The 22,344-nt window shown below is 39.1% G+C and overlaps 1 protein-coding gene across 2 annotated transcripts in view; it reads right to left on the reverse strand.

Moving 5' to 3' along the window:
- The window catches only part of glcci1a (glucocorticoid induced 1a), a 52,103-nt gene that overhangs the window by 20,583 nt on the left and 9,176 nt on the right, over positions 1-22,344 (reverse strand). For both annotated transcript variants that reach the window (XM_033975597.2, XM_033975596.2), the window contains exon 2: positions 11,791-11,942. In XM_033975597.2, coding sequence (XP_033831488.1) covers positions 11,791-11,942 — 152 coding nt within the window. The remainder of the gene's footprint in view (positions 1-11,790; positions 11,943-22,344) is intronic.

Consider the following 22,344-nt stretch of genomic DNA (forward strand, 5'->3'; position numbering starts at 1 on the left):
TCACACTTGGCCACCAGGGGCGCAAAGACTCCAAAAAAAATCATTGAAAAATGTCTGACACGCACATGCATTGGTCTACACAGCTCAAATTCACATCACACGTGTGATGTGAGGGTATTAATAAAATGGATTATTAATTGTAATAAAAATGAACACTATAGCGCCCCCTACCATAGGGGTGAAACGCCAACATTATCGGATTCCTACGAAATTCGGGGAATAAATCGGAGGCATCAGAAGAAACAAAAAATTACATTATGGCCATGAGTCATTTTCCACACTTGGCCACCAGGGGTGCAAAGACTCCAAATAAAATCATTTAAAAATGTCTGACACGCACATGCATTGGTCTACACAGCTCAAATTCACATCACACGTGTGATATGAGGGTATTAACAGAATGCACTATTAATTAGTATCTAAATGAACACTATAGCGCCCCCTACAGTATTGGTAAAATACACAACTTTGTCCGATTGGCATGAAACTTGGGGAGATAATTGGGGGCATTAAAAGGGTCAAAAAAGTCCATTACACCATACCTGTATTATGTACATGGTTGCCGGTGCAAAGCCACAGACCCCTCTCATATAGAGTCAGGGCCACACAGCTCAGGGCCACACTGCATATTAACATTGTTCTACGTTTTTCTGCCAAAACAATCGCATTTTTCACCTCCTGAACATTCACGAAAAGTCTCACATGGGGGTATAGAATCGACCGGCTCTGCGAAGAATTTCATAAAATTGGTGTCGGCAAAATGTCCCATGCCCCCTGACTCGACAGCGCCACCTAAAATTTCACCCCTATGGGAGAGGAGTCTGGTTTATTTTGGAAAACACACACAAAAAGCAGAACAGTGATAGAGAATGGGGGGACAAGCATACAAATGAATTGAAGCACTGCTCTATGACAGACAGGAAGTCGGCCATTTTGGATCAAAAATTCGCCACTTCATTCGCAGCGTGTTTTCAAAACGCTACTAGTCTCAGGTTTTTGGTCCAAATGAGCTCAGATTTCACATGCCACATCCAGACACATGGGTTTTCAGAAGTTATCCACGTTTTCTCCAAATTCCACACGGTTCGCCCGTACGCCGCCACCGAAAACGCCTTCGTTTCCTGTTTTTTCGATGTCCTCTCACGGCCACAGGCATTGCCCTACAGAGCTCACATTCACATCACATATGCGAGATTGGGGCATGAATGGAATGCAATATTAATTTGAATAAAAATGAACACTATAGCGCCCCCTACCATAGGGGTGAATCGCCAACATTATCGGATTCCTTCGAAATTCGGGTAATAAATCGGTGGCATCAGAAGAAACAAAAAATTACATTATGGCCATGGGTTATTTTCCACTGTTGGCCACCAGGGGCGCAATGAATTGAAAAGAAATTGGCACTTGGCACTTTGACTTACATGTCTATGAATCATATCTACTCCTAGGTTTTTCATCCAAATTACATCAAACTCCACATACAGTATGTACATATGTCGATTGTCAATAATCAACCACATTTTGGGGATATTCTTTATGGTTCATGAGTAGGATGCCCTCAAAATATGACTTCGTCATTGGATTTAAATTCCTACACGACTTTTCCTTAAGTGCAAATGAAACCTATCTAGTCCTAGGTTTTTCATCCAAATTTCCTCAAACTCCACATACAGCATGTACACATGATTATTGTCAATAATCATCCACGTTTTGGGGATATTCTTTGGAACTTCTTGGTTTATACACAGTACACTGTCAAAATATGACTGCTTTCCTGCATAATTGATTCCCTCTCACAGACACATGGATCAGACTAAAAAGCTCAAATTCTAATAATCACTGATGCGGAATAAAACTGTGAATAGAGAAACATAATGAGCAGATGGACAGTGACCTCCATAGCGCCCCCTACTGTACTGGTAAAAAACACAACTTTGTCCGATTGGCATGAAACTTGGGGAGATAATTGTGAACCTCAAAAGGGGCAAAAAAGTCCATTACACCATACATGTATTGTGCACGAGGTTGCCGGTTCAACGCCGTGGACCTCCATTATAATGTGTTGGTCACACATATTTATATAGAAACTGTGTGAAGGGGGCAGATTGCAGCCGTGGGGTGGGCAGGCGGGGAAAATGGTGCGTGGGGGCGGTGGCCGGCCCCGGGCGGTCGCATGGGGGGCGGTCGCGCGGGGGGCGAGGGCCATCATCGCCGCTTGCGGCTTTAATTATTATTATTATTATTGTATTGAAATCTGCAAGTATCAAGCATAATGATAATTATATAATTATTAATAATTTCAATGTCTATATTGATAGTTAGCACAGAACAAGAAGGCTTGAAGACACTCTGAAATAAGCCTCTGTATTAGACAAGGCACATCCTCCACAGCACCTGCCTTGGACTCTGCCCTGCTCATCCTAATGGCTCCTGTCACAGAGCAGCCTGTGTGACCCTCTGCAACATGGCACCACTAACCAGAGGACACGCCTTTTTCTGTCATCATTCACTACGAATCAACTCACAACTCAAGCCATAGATGGCTTGGCTGACTAAAATCAATGTAAAATGAATGCTACCAATAGTAATTACCACAAAGAGAAGAGAACATGAGGTTTTATATACATTAGTACTAAACAGAGACACAATATTTTGTTCACAGAAAACATTATATTGTGTAAATAATTTGCCGATTGTGACCATTTAAATTGTGAGTTAAAGTGTATATTTTAATTATAGAGCAGGGGGCTGAATGACAAAAAAACATTATTAGCGAAATGTGAAAAATGTCCATAGAGCTGCTTTAGCCAAAACAATATTAAAAAGTGCCTTGTAATACATTTATAACACTGTAGTCAACTTGATTAAAAAATATCAGTATTTAGCATCTTAAAATCTATCTAGGCTAAATGAAAAGTCACAATTTTGATCTGTATAGGTATATTATTTATGTAGACAAATCCACATGTAGGGGATGTGGAGTATAACAGTATTTCATAAGAGAGAGTAAAGTGGATAGCTGGTTCACACTTTTGTCTATGATTAACCTGGCACCCTTAAATGTTTTAGTTTACAGTTAGTTGTAAAGCAGGTCTCAGATTGACAGTCATAATTCCATTGTCACACTATCTTCTTTTAATACGGTTTATATCCTCAGGGATTTCAAATACAGGTGTGCTGAAAACATGACCTGCATTCTCCACAAATAGCTCCTGACATGGTCGATTATCTTATCTGTGCAGTAGAAAAACATGTGGTTGTCCTCACACAAATGGTGACTATGGCAACCGTGGGGCTAAGCGTACTGTTCCTTCCACTCTCCCTTGACACAGGAGCATTTCTTTGGCATGTCTCTGCTTTTTCATGTAGTGCTGTCACAATACTTATATTTCAAACTTGATTTTGATACTAAGGAATAAACTCAATATTGCCGATTCCGATACTACAATTATAATAAAAACGAAAAATAGACATAATAGAATGTGATTTTCAGCATTTAATAATAGTACTTTCTTTTATTTTACCGCATGGTCTTGTATCTGTGTAATCCCTCAGTCGTCCAGGAAGGTTTCATTAATTTCATTCTATGTGTCTTACTTTTCTTGTATTTAATCTTCAAGCACTACAGTCTTTAGTAATCACTGTCTTAGTTAACATGTGATTATACAAAAAGCAAAAAATATAATTTGTTGTGCCAAATGACTACTTTTAGAGTATACTATTGGGGAGAAAATCAGCAGATGGGGGATTACCAGACACCTGTGTTAAAGGGCTGACTAAACTTACCAATTAAAATTATATAGGTACAGAGTAATATTACATAATATGCGATCTTGATAATCTTTGGATAGCCCCAGCAGTAGAAAATGAACGAATGTATGAAAAAGACAAAAAGTAAATATTCTTAATATTGTCCCTTAATGTGCTCCTGGCTCATTTCAACATATGATGGGTGTCTCTAAGGCCTGGTGCAGATATGACTGATGTGATGGTTTACCGGATTTGGCGGTTAAAAATCTGGCTGCAATACATGGCTTTCACACATTGTGTAACTCCTCCTTGTTGAGAAGCAAGCTGTGACAGACATCCTGGTTAAAGCAATGCAATGCCTCTGAACTTTTGTTTCCTCTTTTGCTGTGGTCATCTGACAAGCAATCACAGTCCATGTCACGGATGGGTCACACTCATTTTAGCTCATCCTCTATTCTACAACATGAAATCATTACATGGATTATTGATTAAAAAAGTCAACAGTATGTGATAAAGTTGAACAGAGTATTGTAGGGGAGACCTATTTAAAATAATATATTGTTAAATCTATTCCCTGCTTCTTAGACAATCGCCAAACTATACTTTTTATTTACACTCACAAGGTGGGTGAAGAAAATGACTGCATTATAATATTATGTTAAGTCTACGCTTATTTTGGTAGAGTTTGTCATGTAATAATGGTTAACTTCTAAAAAGTAAGCATTTTGCACGGAATGAAAACAATAAAGTTCTCAATTTACAAAAAAAGTTTCAGATTGGATTTAATTTTGTAACAGCCATAACTGGGGATGCACCGATCCAGTTTTTTCAATTCTGATACTAAAGCTATCTACTGATAACCGATGTAAACCAATACCAGCGCAGAGACTGAAAAAAGCATTTATTTTCTTGAAACTAAAATAAAATAGGACAAAAATTATCCAACTGTTTTATGTAGCTGTTATTTATCTCTCAAGTAACTATAGAAGAACTTTGTATAAATAAAATAAAAGGAGGGCCAATTATGACCAGTAAATAGTCTTATTACACCAACTTATATGCCAAACTAAGGTATCATCTGAACCAATATTTGGAAGCCCATATCCGATCCAGTAAAGGTTTCAGTATCGGAGCCGATATCGGATACCAGTATTGTATTGGTGCATCCCTGGCAAACACTAATAGGGTTGTCAACAGTGTAGAAAATCGAATCTTAATTGATGATAAACAAGTATTGAAACTAGATACTCATTTGAAGTATCGATGCTCAAAAAGTCACATCAACAGCACAGAAATAAACCCTTTCCTGAATAGCTATAGAATGAACTTGAGCTGTATCAGAACTAAGACAACGTAAACCTGAACAACTTGGGGATTGCACAGATATACGTCCACAAGGAAATATAAAAGAAAGTACTATGATTTAATGTTGAAAATCATATTATATTGTCAAAAGAAAGTGTTTTGTATTATCACCATGGTATCGAAATCTGTATCAAGTATGGAGTCTATTCCTTAGTATCAAATTTAGTTTTAAATTTCAGTATCGTGACAACACTAGTAACTAATGCTATCGCAAACCCCCAACAAAGACCAGTATTGGAATTTGACACATAACATATATAGGTAAAATAGTTCTAATTTATTGCATTGCCAATAGCTAACCTTTACAAAATGCATGAAAGTCATCTCACTGCTCGCCCTACAAACCAACACGGGTGATTTTTCACAACGCGTGTGATTCATTACCCATGGACACCTGTTGCATGCACCCAAACCACAGGGCAACATCAGGACCGCAAACTAGCGTGAACAACCACAGCTGCACATCCCCTACATGAAATAATAAAACGTTTGGTCGATGGGTGAAGTCGAGCAGCTTTTGAAGAGCGCAGGGGCGTGGGTGGGAAATGTCACATGGGCAGGGAGACAGCGGACCGAGTGGGCACAAATAAGGTCAGCCAAGACACAGGGCAGCTGAATTACACCGCCATAATATCAGTCATCATCGGGCCATGTGCAACACTAGACACTATCGCCCATAAAACCACTTATTGTGTGTGACCTACAAAGAGTGTCTAATGGCGCGGACGGCAGATGGTGAAACTGAAGATGATAAGGGTCATTCACTGCTGGCACAGCCTCAGGAGCCCTTACGAAAGTTCACTTTTGGGGGAGTAGGCATGAGGCAATATGGAGATTTTTGTCACAATTATCATGGCCAAAATAATTTGGCTTTATTTGCTAATGTGTGCATTGTGTCAACATGGAAACTGCTGAACATTCCAGCATAGACATACTTCCATTTTTTTGTCATTGTCTTAAGTTGAAACAAGAAAATAATTTTCACTGCTACATGAGTGATAGAATAGTAACAATACTCCTGAGTGGTATATTTAAGTGACGTGTCAACAAACAAGTCTATAAGTTGTCCCTTTAAGACTTCAACCAAACATGCACTGCAACCTTAGCCAGAAATTATTGTTAACTTGTAAAGGCTGTAGTTATTTGGAATGTATTAGAATTTCCTCAGCAAACAACAAAATATACTGTCTTTTTGTGAAACAACATATTCAATTGAAATTGAATACGCGCAATTTAAGCGCGTATAATTTAATCAATTATGAGCAGCCCCTAACTTTTATTTAGGCATCATCATACATTATTATTAGCAGACACGTTGGCAGGTTTTTAAACTGATATCTGAACTTATATGGGCTTAGCGTCAGAGCCAAATGTGCTTGGTATTTTTGGCTCTAGACTGGGGAATCAAATTTCAATTCACTACTAGGCAGTGATTTTGTATCATCAATAAAGTCTACTAGAGAGAACAAGAATTATAAAAACTTAATCTGTATTGTGTGTTCATTTGATAAAATATAGCAGTTAAAGTGCACAATCATTACATCCGCTATGGAGGATGTCTAGTGTTGCAGGCCTTTAGTTTTTTAGTTAATTTTGAACCAAAATTTGCATTCGTTGACTTATTTTATTTAGATTATATGGATTTATCTGGGACACTAGCAGAAAGAAGACGGTATGGGGTGAGTTTGCTTAAAAATGAAAGTGAATCATGAGTCACCTACCTTGTTACATAAAAATGCAGTACACCTAGTACTTTTCTGTATAAATAGTCAACTCCCATGCACTTGTGAGTGCAGTTTACTGTCAGATACATAGAGATACTTAGTAGTTTAGTGAGCTTTTGCCACGCCCCCTTTTAGTCAATTAATCAATGTCTTTAGGTGACCAAGAATTTCTTTAGTCGACTATAGACCTAATATCTAGTTACTTTAAAGCTGACCTATTATGCAAAATCTACTTTTTTAGACCTTTTAACCATTTTATAGTTGTTTCCCTTCTCACTTAACCTTTCAAAGTTGTATTTGGAGTTATTCATGCATGTTTGAGTAATCTTTATATTACTTATTTTTACTGCCAATCAACCTCCCTTTTCGCCACCATTGGCATATGCCCACTGTTCTGTATTTACTTAGTTCTCAAATTTTATTTTCTTAATCAGTGATAAACGCAAGATTGGGCAGTGTCCTTTTGGTATAAAAAAAATAATAATAATAATCTGCTTGCTAGCGTGATTCGCAGCTACCCATAGAAGATGCCAACAGCTACATGTCTCTTTGTTGTGACGTCAGCTTCCATTGGGCACCGCAGTTTTCTAACAAGAAAGTCAGAGGACTTTCTTTTATTAAGTTGTTTTAGATTAATAATGTGATTTAAAATGTGTAAATTATAACATGATGATCTGCGAATGTCATAGATTATAACTATATAGCACATACAAGCACAATATGTCTTCTTTAAAAAGGTGCAAAATCACCTGTTTGTATCCATGGAAACTATTATTGCTTTGTCTGGAATGTTCCCCAATATTAATCAGATCTGTGGAGAAGTGGGCCTGCTCACGGTAAGAATGCATGTTTCTGAAGGTATTTTTTAGCAATTGAAACACTGGTAATTAAGATAATATAAGTTTAAAGCCATACTGTGAAACATCCTAAGCAAAGCGACATCTCCATGTAGACAAGCAGGTGGGGGACCCCCACCAGATATATTTTAATGCTTGTACATTTTTTGTGAAAGTAATTTAGAATATGTACAGAGGTGCACAAAGCCCTACTTTGTTAGAACTGAAAATATTCTTTTCACAGTATTTTTTCTAAACCAACTTCTAAACTTAACTTGCATTACTTTTTGGATTACTCATTTCCCTGTAATAGTGGTGCAGAACTATGTACATGCTTACATTCCCAGGATTCCTGTCTCCTTTGTCCAACTAACACACCTAGATAACTTGATTAAAAGTGATTTGCCTCTTCTTGTGTGCAGACCACTTTTCAACCCCTCTTTTGTAAAATGAAAACTTTAACATAAATGCTTACAATATTTTATTTTGCAATAGTTGTCAAATGTTTAAAAGTGAACAGATTTTACGTGGGCTGATTTGTTTAGCCAAAATCTAACCAAGCTTATTTGAGCCAATTTGCAGAGTTGAAGTTGAAATAAGAGCTAGTCTAATGTTACTATAACTTAAAAATATGATTATCTGGTGACCAGGTCCACATAAAGGTCTTTTATTTGAGAACATGTAGGAGGACAAGTAGGGCTTTCAAAAACTAACCAATAATTATAATAAGATTAACCGTGTCCATTTAGCTAGCATGGTGGCACTTAACTTTTGAACTCAAGCATGCAGACAGCACAAATCTCTAGTGCGTGTAGGACGTGTGGACTGATAATGTGGAAAACAAATGCCTCCAGACAGAATTTTAGGAGCAGATAAAGTGAAGCAGCATGTGTATTCTACGTAAATCAGAGGAGCTCCACTGCCTGTGCCTAAGGAAATGTGGTTTGTTGAAGGCATCACTTTGTTCTTTTATAAACAACCACATATATTTAGGAAAAGCAACAGTCAAATATTTTGTTTATGAAACCAACATAAACTATGCACTGCAGGTACTGATTCCCAGAGATGGGTAGAGCAGCCAAAAATTGTACTTAAGAGTAACATTATTTGAAAATAATAATACTCAAGTAGAGGTACAAAATAGTGGTCCAAGAAATTACTTAAGTAAGAGTAAAACCAGGAAAACCACTAGTCACTACTAATGGTATTTTCTATTGGCTGGTGCAGTAGCAGTGATGTTTTGTGGTTATGTTATGAAAGAGCAGCTCAGAATTGCACAGCACACACACGAGGAGGGTAGTGGATTCAAAATTGCATACAAAGATCCATATGAAGGTCACGCGGGCAGCCAAATTATCCTATACTTTGATGTGGTTTACTCACAGTGGGAAGAATAACCACAACTTTTACTCGAGTACTGTTACTTCATGCAAAATATTACTCAAGAAGGAGTAAAAGTATGCTGCTAGCAAAGTATGCTGGAAAGCACAATTTCATTAAAAAGTTTCGTGCTACTTATCATAGCATGGAACTAAGTAGTACGTGATTACTATGTCTGTAATTAATCACTAAAAAAGTACATTTCTTTATGTAATTATAGGCAAGGAAGAAACAAAAAACTATACTATCATGCTAAAAATAAAGCTAGGTACATACAAAGAGATTGCCAAAAGTAAAAAACAAATTAGAACAGAATTTCCCAACAAAGGACTCAGCAATGTCAAGGGAAATACAACAGCTTTGAAGAAGTACTACTTGAAATTTCATAGACGGATTTTCTTTATTTTTTTCTGTGCAATTGAATATGATGAATCCAACTCAGTGAATATGGACAAAAAAATCCATCCATCCATCCATTTTCTTCCGCTTATCCGGAGCCGGGTCGCGGGGGCAGCAGTCTAAGCAGGGACTCACAGACTTCCCTCACCCCGGACACGTCCTCCAGCTCCTCCGGTGGGACACCAAGGCGTTCCCAGGCCACCCAAGAGACATAGTCCCTCCAGCGTGTCCTGGGTCTTCCCCGGGGCCTCCTCCCGGTGGGACATGCCCAGAACACCTCCCTAGGGAGGCGTCCAGGAGGCATCCTGAGCAGATGCCCGAGCCACCTCAACTGGTTCCTCTCAACGTGTAGGAGCAGCGGCTCTACTCCGAGCTCCTCCCGTGTGACCGAGCTCCTCACCCTATCCCTAAGGGTGCGCCCGGCCACTCTGCGGAGGAAGCCCATTTCAGCCGCTTGTATCTGCGACCTTGTCCTTTCGGTCATTACCCAGAGCTCATGACCATAGGTGAGGGTAGGAACGTAGATTGACCGGTAAATCGAGAGCTTCGCCTTCCGGCTCAGCTCCTTCTTTACCACAACGGACCGATACAGCGACCGCATCACTGCAGACGCTGCACCAATCCGCCTGTCAATCTCACGCTCCATCCTTCCCTCACTCGTGAACAAGACCCCGAGATACTTGAACTCCTCCACTTGGGGCAGAGACTCACCACCCACCCGGAGAGAGCAAACCACCTTTTTCCGGTCGAGAACCATGGCCTCGGATTTGGAGGAGCTGATTCTCATCCCAGCCACTTCACACTCGGCTGCAAACCGCCCTAGTGCCTGCTGCAGGTCCTGGCTCGAAGAAGCCATCAGGACAACATCATCTGCAAACAGCAGAGATGAAATCCTGTGGTTCCCAAACCAGGCCCCCTCCGGCCCCTGACTGCGCCTAGAAATTCTGTCCATAAATATAATGAACAGAACCGGTGACAAAGGGCAGCCCTGGCGGAGTCCAACATGCACCGGGAACAGGTCTGACTTACTGCCGGCAATGCGAACACAGCTCCTGCTCCGGTCATACAGGGACCGGACAGCCCTTAGCAAAGAGCCCCGGACCCCATACTCCCAGAGCACCCCCCAAAGGGCACCACAAGGGACACGGTCGAATGCCTTCTCCAGATCCACAAAACACATGTGGACTGGTTGGGCATACTCCCATGAGCCCTCGAGGACCCGATGAAGAGTATAGAGCTGGTCCAGTGTTCCACGACCAGGACGAAAACCACACTGCTCCTCCTGAATCCGAGGTTCGACTATCGGTCGGATTCTCCTCTCCAGTACCCTGGAATAGACCTTACCGGGAAGGCTGAGGAGTGTGATTCCCCTGTAATTGGAACACACCCTCCGGTCCCCCTTCTTATACAGAGGGACCACCACCCCGGTCTGCCATTCCACAGGTACTGTCCCCGACCGCCACGCGATGTTGCAGAGACGTGTCAGCCAAGACAGCCCCACAACATCCAGAGACTTGAGGTACTCAGGACGGATCTCGTCCACCCCCGGAGCCTTGCCACCGAGGAGCTTGCCAACCACCTCAGTGACTTCAGCCAGGGTGATGGACGAGTCCGCCTCTGGGACCCCAGTTTCTGCTTCCTCCTCGGAAGACGTGACAGTGGGATTGAGGAGATCCTCAAAGTATTCCTTCCACCGCCCGACAACATCCCCAGTCGAGGTCAGCAGCTCTCCACCCGCACTGTAAACAGTGTTGGTGAAGCACTGCTTCCCCCTCCTGAGGCGTCGGACGGTTTGCCAGAATCTCTTTGAGGCCGTCCAATAGTCCTTCTCCATGGCCTCTCCGAACTCCTCCCAACCCCGAGTTTTTGCCTCTGTGACTGCCCGAGCCGTGGCACGCTTGGCCCGCCGGTACTCATCAGCTGCCTCAGGAGTCCCCCAAAAATCCATAAAAAAAAAAAAAGGTCAAGTTAAGGTCAAGAGAAGAATTCCTAAATTTGCATGATTTGTGTGTTAAACATGTGTGAGAATGAAAGAAAACACAACTCCAGATATGATTCTGATGAAGAAACAACATTATAACATGGGGAAAACAGATGGAAATTAACCTTTGGCTAGAACCCAGTGTGTTTACATTCATGTTGTATCATGTACAAAAACAAATAAATGAGAAAGTAACATAATATGGGCCCGTTAATGTTATACTGTGGAAATATTGCAGTGCAAAGCATTAATATATCCAAAGAAATAAGCAGGTAGCAGAAATGTTACATAGTGCAGCTTTAAAAAGGATGTTTCAGTTGATCAAATTGTTTTGGGATTGATGTGTATTTACCTGTGTGGACTTATCTCTCATACACAAGGGGTAGGGCACATGAGGGTCCCGGGGCCACTGTCCAGTCAGGTAGGGCCCGGTGATGGCTCCCAGAGATGAGGTGCGGCGGATCACCCCAGAGCCCGTCTGCTGCTGGGGTCTGTTCCTTTCAACTGCACACACAAACACATGGAAACACTTGAATGAATGCTTTGAAAACTGAAAATAAGTTGAATGTGAGTTGGCAGTGGAGCATCTGGTAAGTTAAGCACCCCTAACCAAAAGGCGCACAGGCAGAATGTATGAATGTATGCTGTTGTGTCCCTGAGCAAGACTCCGGATCCATTTCACCAACTCCATTTGCAGCATACAGTTTGTAGAAACGCCTCTCAAATCAACTGGCTTGTTGAATTAGTCTCTAGTCCATATTATGCTTTTGTCTGCTGTATAAAACAAATCTGTTAATTTCTGGGTTGGAAAATTGCGGAGCCCAATGGGAGCCGATTTCCGCCTACCCCTTGACAGTATGTTGCCACAAAATGCTGCATGTTGCTGGCCCCTCCTATGGATGGCTGCAGATCATGATTTTTTTCTGCCAAAATGGCCACACAACTCGGCACAGTCCTACGTGTATCACAGATTAAGACAATAAAATTGGAGAACAAAGTACAGAGCAGTGGGAATGTATGCATGGCAGTGAGAATGGGGGTAGATCGGAACAATGACGTCTTGAACGCAGGAGAATAAAGATTGCACGTGCATGAATAACTCTAAATACAATTTCAAGTGGGAAAATGAGAAGAGAAACAATTAAAGACAATTAAAAGCTCTAAAAAGTCATTTTGCATAATAGGTATGCTTTAAGAGAGATGAAAAAATGGTATATTAAATATATTATCTATCTAAACATATATTCTATTGAATGGTGAAAAGTTCTCAAAATGTCACTTAAATACAGGAAGCCGAAACCCATCTACCACAGTAACAGTGTTTTGCTTAACAGACAAGACAAGTCCAGGCCATCCTAAAGAAGCTCATTTTTACATAAACTCGCGTCCACTTAAACGTCTTACATGTCCGAGTGTCTACAGTAGTAACAATAATATTTACAGCACAGCGCCACCTCCAACCACCCAGCCTGTCTTTATAGGCTCATATCACTGTAAACAGTGCAGGAAGTAAGGAGGAGCACTCTGGCTCCACACTGCACAATGCCTAAAGAAAGCATGCATGACCCTTCTATTGAACTATGCACACGTTATGTCAAAACAGAAAAAACAGAAGTCTATTCCAAAGGAAACATCTCTAAAGGTGCAGCACAGAGTGCAACACGAATCACGCTGAGCCCACGCCCACATGTGGGTACAAAGCCCAACGTGTCACTCACAACTAAAATGAAAGGCACAAGTCCAAGAGTTGCATCTACGCAATAACAAATCCAATAGGCAAATCCTCTCGTCGTAAGACTGCAGCCAAAGTCACCAACATGTGATCCAACTACATCTTCAAGTAATTATTTATGGAAATTTTTTTTTCACTTTTGTCAATATTGCTACTTGCACAGTTATTATACAACATCAACTTTTTGTAGCTTAATGCCATGTTACAATTATTTTTTTCTCATCAAAAACATGCCTGAAAAGGTTTTAGATGCCATCCATGCATGTTTGAATATTTTAGCGATCTCTCCCGGGTCCATCTTACAGTTGGGCTTCGCCCACGATCCTATGTCGTTTATGCTCCCACCACACAATTCTCTATAATACGTTTTTATTGGTCAATTTAGCATTTTCAAAACAATACAAGGTAACATGGTCATCTAAACATGCTATGTTTTAGCTATTAATACCCCATAGAAATATCAGACATGACAATATCTCTTAAAATCAGACATGTTAATTAAATGTCACTGCTTTAAAACAGAATAGAAGCCAACAGTGTCAAAGAGCTGCACTTTCACTTCGGGTACATTTCAATGGCATTTGCAGTGCTGTCTCTATGTGTCATCTGTGTCAGTGTGAAGATGGCGCAATGACAGTTTAGTTCAGCTTTTAGACAAGGGGTTTCCAACCTTTTTCCTCTGGTGAGCTACTATTACAAAATAAAAATGCCAATAAGCTAGGCCTGTCATCATAAAAAAAAAATTTGAAGTGTGATATATTGCTAAAGTAAATATAGACAATTAACGATAATACTGAAACCAAACCATAAAACAGAATTATCCCCCAAAAGTGATTCTAAATGTACAATATTGTTAAAAAAAAATTGAGCTGCAATAAATAAATGACAGAACGCCACAGTTAAGTAGTGAGTTTCTATCTATAATAAGTCATGAAAGTTCATAATTCAAACTTCTACAGCAAAAATCTCATAATAATGCAGAAAATTAACAAAAAATGTCCAAACATTATAACGAAAAAGTACACACGATAAAAAATAACTCCCAAAAATGATTGTTCCGTCTGTCATGTAATGAATGCTAAGTCGATATAGTAATGATCGTGACAGGCCTACAGGGAGCTTCTAATTTTCTGGACTATACGTCGCTCTGGAGTATAAGTCAGTGAAAAATAAGAGTCACTTTTGCGTAATATAGGACCTTTAAAGTGCATTCAAGTACACTTTCTCTGTCTCTTTCAGTTCTTCAAATTCAAATACTGCTAGGATGAATATTAACATTAGTAATGACTAAGATAATCAATAGTAACATAAGTGGGAGAGTCTGCCTACATGCATGGTTTGTATTTCACATGATGAGCAAGAAAACAATGTGTTCCATAGAAATAAAATCAAACTTCTGGTATAACAGGTCAGTACAGTTTCTGAAGCACAAACTAAACTGACTGACTCATATTAATCATTTAGTGTGTAATCAATGTGTCATTTTGAAATCAATAGTTCATACAAAAATGTTTTATATTAAAGAGCACATATTAGACTATTTTCTGATGTATAATAATAATTAAAGCAGCATGTTGTGTTAAAAGGCTCTTGTTGCCCTTATGCCCCTGGGCTGGGGTACATGTCACTGTGAAGATCCTGACCACTCCTCCCCCTTCATTCACTGCAATGATACAAATCCTGCCATCGTCATGCCCATATGGTTAGAGATACAAGTCCTCAGAGACGTTTTTGTTCAGTATGATGATTCACTACATGTGAAACAGATTTTAAAAATTCCAATCCGTGGATATTTGTGGCAAATTACAATGAGCATTCTCGACATTGTATCAAAAATCAAATCAATAATCTTTAATCACATATGGGTGATTTCATTGAAAACTGTCGGTGGAGATGCCAAACATATGATGATGTGCGCGTTTGTCAGTTCCGGGTTTGATCCAATAGCTTCCTGTTGGGTTTAGGGTGGGGTACTAATAATATTTTTTTTTCTGACATGTACTATTTTTCATGCTATGTTTAATTTTCCTACGTTGATTTTTATTCTGGCAGAGCTCCCATTGTCACTGGCACGTCCAGGCTTGTTTACTACTTCATTTTTGTGATTTTCACGTCTCCGGACGCAATTTTAATTTGTCCCTCGCCAGGACGATAATTGTTCCTCGGCTCAGGCCTAATAATGTTGTTTCCTCATCAAAAACAAACCTCGAGTTGTGTTTTCTTTCAGGAACACATGTTTCACAAATCTTGCATATTTAGGCTGAGTTATTCTTTCAGCAGAAAACACTCCATTCCACCTTGTGATGTCATGTGGTAATACAGGAAGTGCTCCATACACCTTCACTAGAATCAGAATCAAAAGGTAAAAGATAGCTATTAACTTGAAAATGACCACTTCACAATGTGGAACAGAGCATTTTGAGCTTTGGAGATGTAGACAGACTAATAACATATAACTAATAAAGCGTTACTCAAACATGTGTGAATGAAACAACACACAACTCCAGGTATGTGTTTGAAGAGGTAACATCATTCAAAAAATGGCTTAAAGCTCCCAAGAATCATTTTTTTTGTAATAAAGGACGTTCAAAGTACACTTTCTTCATCTCTTTCGCTACTTCAAACTCATGTAAAGCGAGGACAAATGCATGGTTTCTATTTCACATGATGATCAAGAATACAAAGAGGTCCATATTCTCAAACTCAAAAATCAAACTTGAGGTATATCAGGTTAGTACAGTTTCTGAAGCTGCTCATGTAGAATTCAGAATCAAGTTATTTTCCTAAATTGAAAGGAATACATGTTGGTACGTCATCATATATTTTTTTGGAACTGTACTGCAAGTTGGCCGATACTGATGTTACTAAAGCATGTGTATCAGTGGATATCAATACTAGGCCAAAATATCAGTGCATCTTTACCCTCAAGACATTGTGATGGTGTTGTTCATTCTAGTCTAGTGCAGTCCAATCTGGCTATGCTACGCTTGTAGGGAGTATTATACCTCTGATGCTGTACACCAAGATAACAAGGACTGGGCTGACGGTGTGTGCCCTTTAATCGAGCGTTTCTACTTTGTTGTATTTTTTTCACTAAAATATAATACAACTGTGAAAGTGTGAAAGTATTTCAAGTATTCAGAATACTGTACTCTGATTGGCCCATGTGTCGGAATACGTTACAAAATACATTTTAATTCAGGTATACAGCATTCTGTAACTAAATATATTTTCAAACTATTCTTTCCATCACTGCCCATGGAGATTAAATGCATCTTAAGGCTACAAAAAATACCATGAAATCCATAAATTCTTACTGTGAGCGCGCACACATCTCATCAGATCTGACCTGTAACATAGCCTGGTGAAGTCACCTGTTGGTCACTGGAGTTGGATAAGTTTAATGCCATACTGTGGAATAATCCAGGGAAAGCAATGACATCTCAAAGACAAGAAAATGGCAGTGCACCCTAAAAATGTAAAAAACAAAATATGAATTAATTACATTAATACTGTAAAAAATAAAGTTATGTCAAACTCTTGTTTCATTGTCATGGATCCAAATCTCATGTCTTGTTAAGTGAGATTTCCATTTTGCCCCACCTATAGCAGATATCGTGCAGTACTTCTTTGTAAAAGTGTGCTTTCTCCTCACCTGACAGCATTTACCTGTTGTAATCTGTGCTCCTGGCTTTTGCTCCCACTAAAGTGAATCCTATTAAAGAAGGAAGAGGCCAAAGGAGCGTTGTAACTCCCCAGGAAGGATTACACCATGCTGGACTGAATTAGACCACTGCTAGTGCTCCTGTGACGCCAACACTGCACACAGCAGCAAGCATAATCCGGGCCCCAGTATGTGACTCATGCTATCAGCTATTGGCAATATCCAACACATGTGCTACAGAGGTCTGTCTGTCGATTATAATGAGGCCACTGCAACAAGAACAGGGGTAGTACCTGGTATGAATTAGAATACTAAGAAAATTGCTAAACTTGCAAGTAATATTAAAAATGCATTAGGCGTATATAGTGCTATTCCAGATGCTCAAAATTGCTTTACAATTACGTGCATTATTCATACACTCCATATTAAGTGGCGGTAAGCTACTATAGTAACCACAGCTGCTGTGTGGTAGACTGACGGAAGTAAGGCTGCTAATCTGTAACTTCAGCCACACACTACTTTCATACATGGGTTTAAGTGCCTTGCCACAGGGCACAACGAAAAAATTCACTATAGTGTAATCTTCTAAACAAGGATACAAGGCTAGTTATGCCCTTTTGTGGTCGATTTTACAGCATATCCGTGAAATACTTTAAACCTACAACCAAATATTGGCAGGTACCATATGGATTGCAAAACTATAATCGGATTGGTCGCTGGGTAGCAGCCTGGTGAAAAACCAATGGCATTGGCAACTACAGTGACCATGATCATTTGCTCTAAATCAGTGCAGCCAAAATGAGGACATATGTGTTATTTTATATATGTGTAAGGGCAAGCACAAAGTACAGTGTATAGGATATAAAGAGTGGCATTTTCGCGTGTTGTAGGTTGTTAACAAGCTCAGAGACTAGGAGCTCCACTACTTCCTGTCAAGTGCACTTAGATATCCCCAGTGTGCAATCAGAGCTGCAATGTAACCCAACAACAAAAACACAGCTATATAACCTATGTGATGTATGGGGACAGCAGGCAAATATTTACCTTTTAATTAAATGGTTCACTTTGGTGTCATACCAAACATATGAAATTTATGCAGGAAGACTGCAATAATGATTGGTCTAAACTCCAAGACATCACATTTTTTGATCATTTTAGCTTACAATTTACATAGCCCTATATGGGATCTTTGGGCTCAAGACCATCACGGCACAACAAGGTAGGAGATTTTGCCCCTGCAACAAGTAGTGAGACATTCATCATGTTAACTAAAAAAAGAAGATACTAATGGCTATTTACAACTGCCATAAAGCATTAAAAATACTTAATTCATAGTGATCAAATTGTTATATTATGAATGATTCAGGGTGTGTAAATACCTTAGGGGCATGTAAAATTTTTCCATGTATTTGAGCCAAATTTGTGCTGTCAAATTAATTATTAATCAATTATCGTGATAATATCGTTAATCACGATTATTTTGGTCAAAATAATTGTGAGTCTAAATTTTAATGTTGTCCCATCCGTACACCAGATCAAATGAAACCCTTGCCTCTTTGTACATGCAGGAAGAAAACAGCTCCGTGGACAGAGCATGGATCTGAGATAGAGACGTGCTGCTGTTTTAGTCTAAGTGAGCAGACTGTAAACTGTTATGCATTTTTGATTCCAAATCAAAAAACCCAGTAAGGACAAAGTTACAGACTTTTAAAAGCTCTAGAAATGTTTTAGACAACATGTTTGCTTAAACAAATGCACTCACAACCTGCTGCAAATGTGATGTTTTTTTCATTCAAGTTTTCTTCCTAAATTATCCGTTTAGACATATTTACTGCTTCAAAGATAGTTTTAGTTATTGAATGAAGGAGAGGAGAGCATAGTGCCTTTGAGCACAGTGCAGGGGGCTGAGAGGGAGGGACTAAAGAATAATTATATTATAGCTTATAGGCCTATCTCTAAAGAGAGTGCTTAATAATAGACCTATAGGACTTTGTGTTGTTTAAAATAACAAAATATATATTAGAAATATTGGCCGAATATTGGTTATCAACCAAAGCTTCCGCCAAAAATATCCACATCGGTGCATCCCTACTACAGAGTTTATGTCTTTGGGTGCCGGGTCCTGTACTGATGGGACAGAAGACAATGTCAGAAATGTTATTTAACTATTCAATATTTTACCAGGTAAGTCGATTGAAAAGACCCTCTCATTTGCAATGGTGACTTGCAATAAACTTCTCCTGCATTAGAGCTCCAGTGTCATGTCTCTTCTCTCGGGCTACTACAATTACCAAGAAAATACAGAGAAATTATTAGCATGTTCAGGTTTGTGCAATCCCAGGTCATTCGGAGGTTGCTTATTCACTAGCTGAGGGAATTCCTGACCTAATCCAGAGCTAACTGTGCACTGGCAGCTGTCTTCTGGCATTATAAAATGAACTTAGCACCATAACTAGCACTGCAGGGCTGAACGCCACTATAAAACTTTACCAAACCTTTTCATTTGAGGTGAAGCAACAATAAAAATCACAACGCGTGGAGTATACACAACGCTGGCTTCTGAACAATGGGTGGTTAAAGACAGCACTATGCAATACACAAGGGATACAGTGTGCCTATTCAATTTGTTCTAAAAACTACATTGGATCATAGTGACAGGGTATGGCAGTTACATTATAAGCATAAGAAGAACAGATGGACTACATAGTGCTAAAAGGCCATTAAATCAATTGGTCGTGACACACTGTGACTCAAAGCCCTATTAGATATATTAGAACAATGCAAAGGTTAAGAAGGTTACAGCTTGAAGATATGGATTTTCAATGAGCAAAGCATTATATATGAAGTTGAGACAAAATCAAGATGGTTATGACATAGGACTACCTTTCATGTTACTGCATTTGCATAAGAATCAGGGTCGTCAAAAGTATTGAAAAATACTTGAAGATACTAAAACTAGTATCAAAACTAGATTTTCATATTGAAGTATACTAAAAAAGTCACATCAACAGGACAGAAATGAAGTCTTTCCGAGTAGCTACAGAATGATCTTAAGCTGTATCAGAACTAGAGTAAGACCACATACCTGGACAGGTATAAGACCACATGGTGATATACAGAAAGTGCTATAATGTTGAAAATGTCATTCTGTTGTTTAAAGAAAGAATGTATTTTTTTTTTTTATCATCACGGTATTGGAACTGGTACAGAGTATCAAGTCTATTCCTTAGTATCGAAATCGAGTTTAAAATTTTAGTATCATGACAACATTAATACTAATAATAATAATAATAATATATATTTTGGATTGATGCTTTGTTATGCTGCAAAGCTATTACAAACACCATGCCATCTGTGTTCAAGTTCTTTTTTGCCTGTGCCACAAAAAATTAGGACATGATAGAATCTGTCCAGAGCAGTTTTAAAATAGCAAGCTCATCCTTCCAACTTGGCAAATTAATCCAAATGTGTTACGGGAAAAAACTACAAAAAGGTGGCATTTTTACAACATTTAAATGTACTTTGATGAGCTATTAGCCAAGCCATGTTTTTTGGTTTTATTTAGCTATGTTTACTTAGGGTGGATCTCCTCTTAAACAGATAACTGAGATAACTGCTTAGTGTCAATTCACCATATAATTGTGTAATAAATGTAATAAATTTGAATCAGGAAGTGCTCCTGAGGGGGTATTATGCAAAATATACATTTTTAGCTTTCTATCATGTTATAATGTTGTTCCCTCATCAAAAACATGCCAGAAGAGATTGTAGATGTCATCCATGTATGTTTGAGTATTTTAGAGATCTCTCCCAGGCCCTTATTCGATTCCTGCAAGATTCTGTCTTGGGACTCAGCCTAAAAGCCTATGCAATCCATGCTCCCACAAGACAATTATCCACAAATATACAAAAACATGATGTAAAACTGTACACAGCAACTTGACAAACCTGAGCAGTAGTTTCATTAGCGGGATTCACACACAACTTGTGTTGTGATAGTGCTCTGAAGGGAGAGTGACTTAATACGGAGAGCATAGGGAGGGGAGATTGAAAGCATCAAAAATGAAACTTGTTGAATAAAACATGTTAATAGGTTTTTTCTGGCAAATATAGCATTTTCAACCCAATAAAAGGTAACCAATTAACTTTGTATTAAAAAAACGTTGCCCCTCTGTCCGTAACTGCTGCTGTCAGGCTCATCATTTTGGTCTTAAAATGTTTGTATTAACCCACTCTGCATGATCTTTGTCTTTTTATTTAGCTATTATGTCTGGAAATCAAGATATGAATATTAATATTAGACAAATCAGGCATCTTCTTTCCCCTAAATCGCTCCTGCTAGCATTAGCAATAGATTTGAGTGACACCACTGCTATGCGCCCGCTCCCTGCTAAACCAGTGCTGCTGATGAGAAGAGGCCTTCAACAGCCTCGCTCCTAACTGGCTCTTTGGTTGCCATGAAACTCAGGGTCGCAATTCCTAATATGGAACCTGGCTTCAAATTTGCCCCTATAACTGCTAGCCTCATTTGGCTGGAGCCAAATGATATGGGTCGTCCACTCACACTCGCTTAATCCACTTTATACAGTCTATGGCTGTACTTGATTTTTACTGTCTGAAAAACAGAACTAGTTCATTAAACAGTTTTCAGTGGTCCAAAGTTATTCCTCACCTACCTTATGCATTCTGAGCATCCTAGTTATTCACCGTGATGAGTTTATGAGTGCTTTTCACAACTTTCAGAGACCAGACGAAAGCTAACAACTAGCATGCTAACACTCACTTCCTGATTATCAGACAATAAACTACTCAATAAACTACTTTATCAGATACAGACAGTACATAGTGGTCTTATTTTGACCTAAAGAGCTGTTTATACAATATATCTGTACTGGGACAAATTATATATCATTATTAGTGTCCCATTAGTCCAGCCCATCTCCTGCAGTGTTAGCTTGCACACATATTTGATGGGGCAAACCTCAGTACCGTAGCAAGGTCAGCAGCTGCAACCTGACTGTGGTTCATATGACCACCTTAAACCACAGCCCTCCCAATGAGCGCTCATGTATAATTCAAACCGCTCTATTTAGAGAACTACGCAGGTTTCCCTCCCCTATCAACTCATTTTTACTGCTGCGTCATATTGTCCTTTTGCCATCAGTATGAGTCGACAACAGTTATAACAACTAATAAAATCTCTATGACGAGAAGCTATACTATATTGTATTATTAAGGTCTCCAGTCTGACAGACATTTGCATTTATTGTAGCGGTAGGCGATATTGACAAAAAAAACAAATCTTTCTTTTTACCTCTGAGATGATATTAAAAACAAGAAATGTGCTAAAACATTTTGAAATGTATTTGAGTATTTCAAAATTATGAATGTAAAATTTAAATTTAGTAGACTTTATACTTTAAAGCAGATCCATTATATAAAATCGTCTTTTAACCATATTATAGTTGTTTCCCCTCACCATTTACCCTCTTCAAGTTGTATTTGGAGTG

The sequence above is a fragment of the Periophthalmus magnuspinnatus genome, chromosome 11, assembly GCF_009829125.3.
Source record: "Periophthalmus magnuspinnatus isolate fPerMag1 chromosome 11, fPerMag1.2.pri, whole genome shotgun sequence".
Classification (NCBI taxonomy): Eukaryota; Metazoa; Chordata; class Actinopteri; order Gobiiformes; family Gobiidae; genus Periophthalmus; species Periophthalmus magnuspinnatus.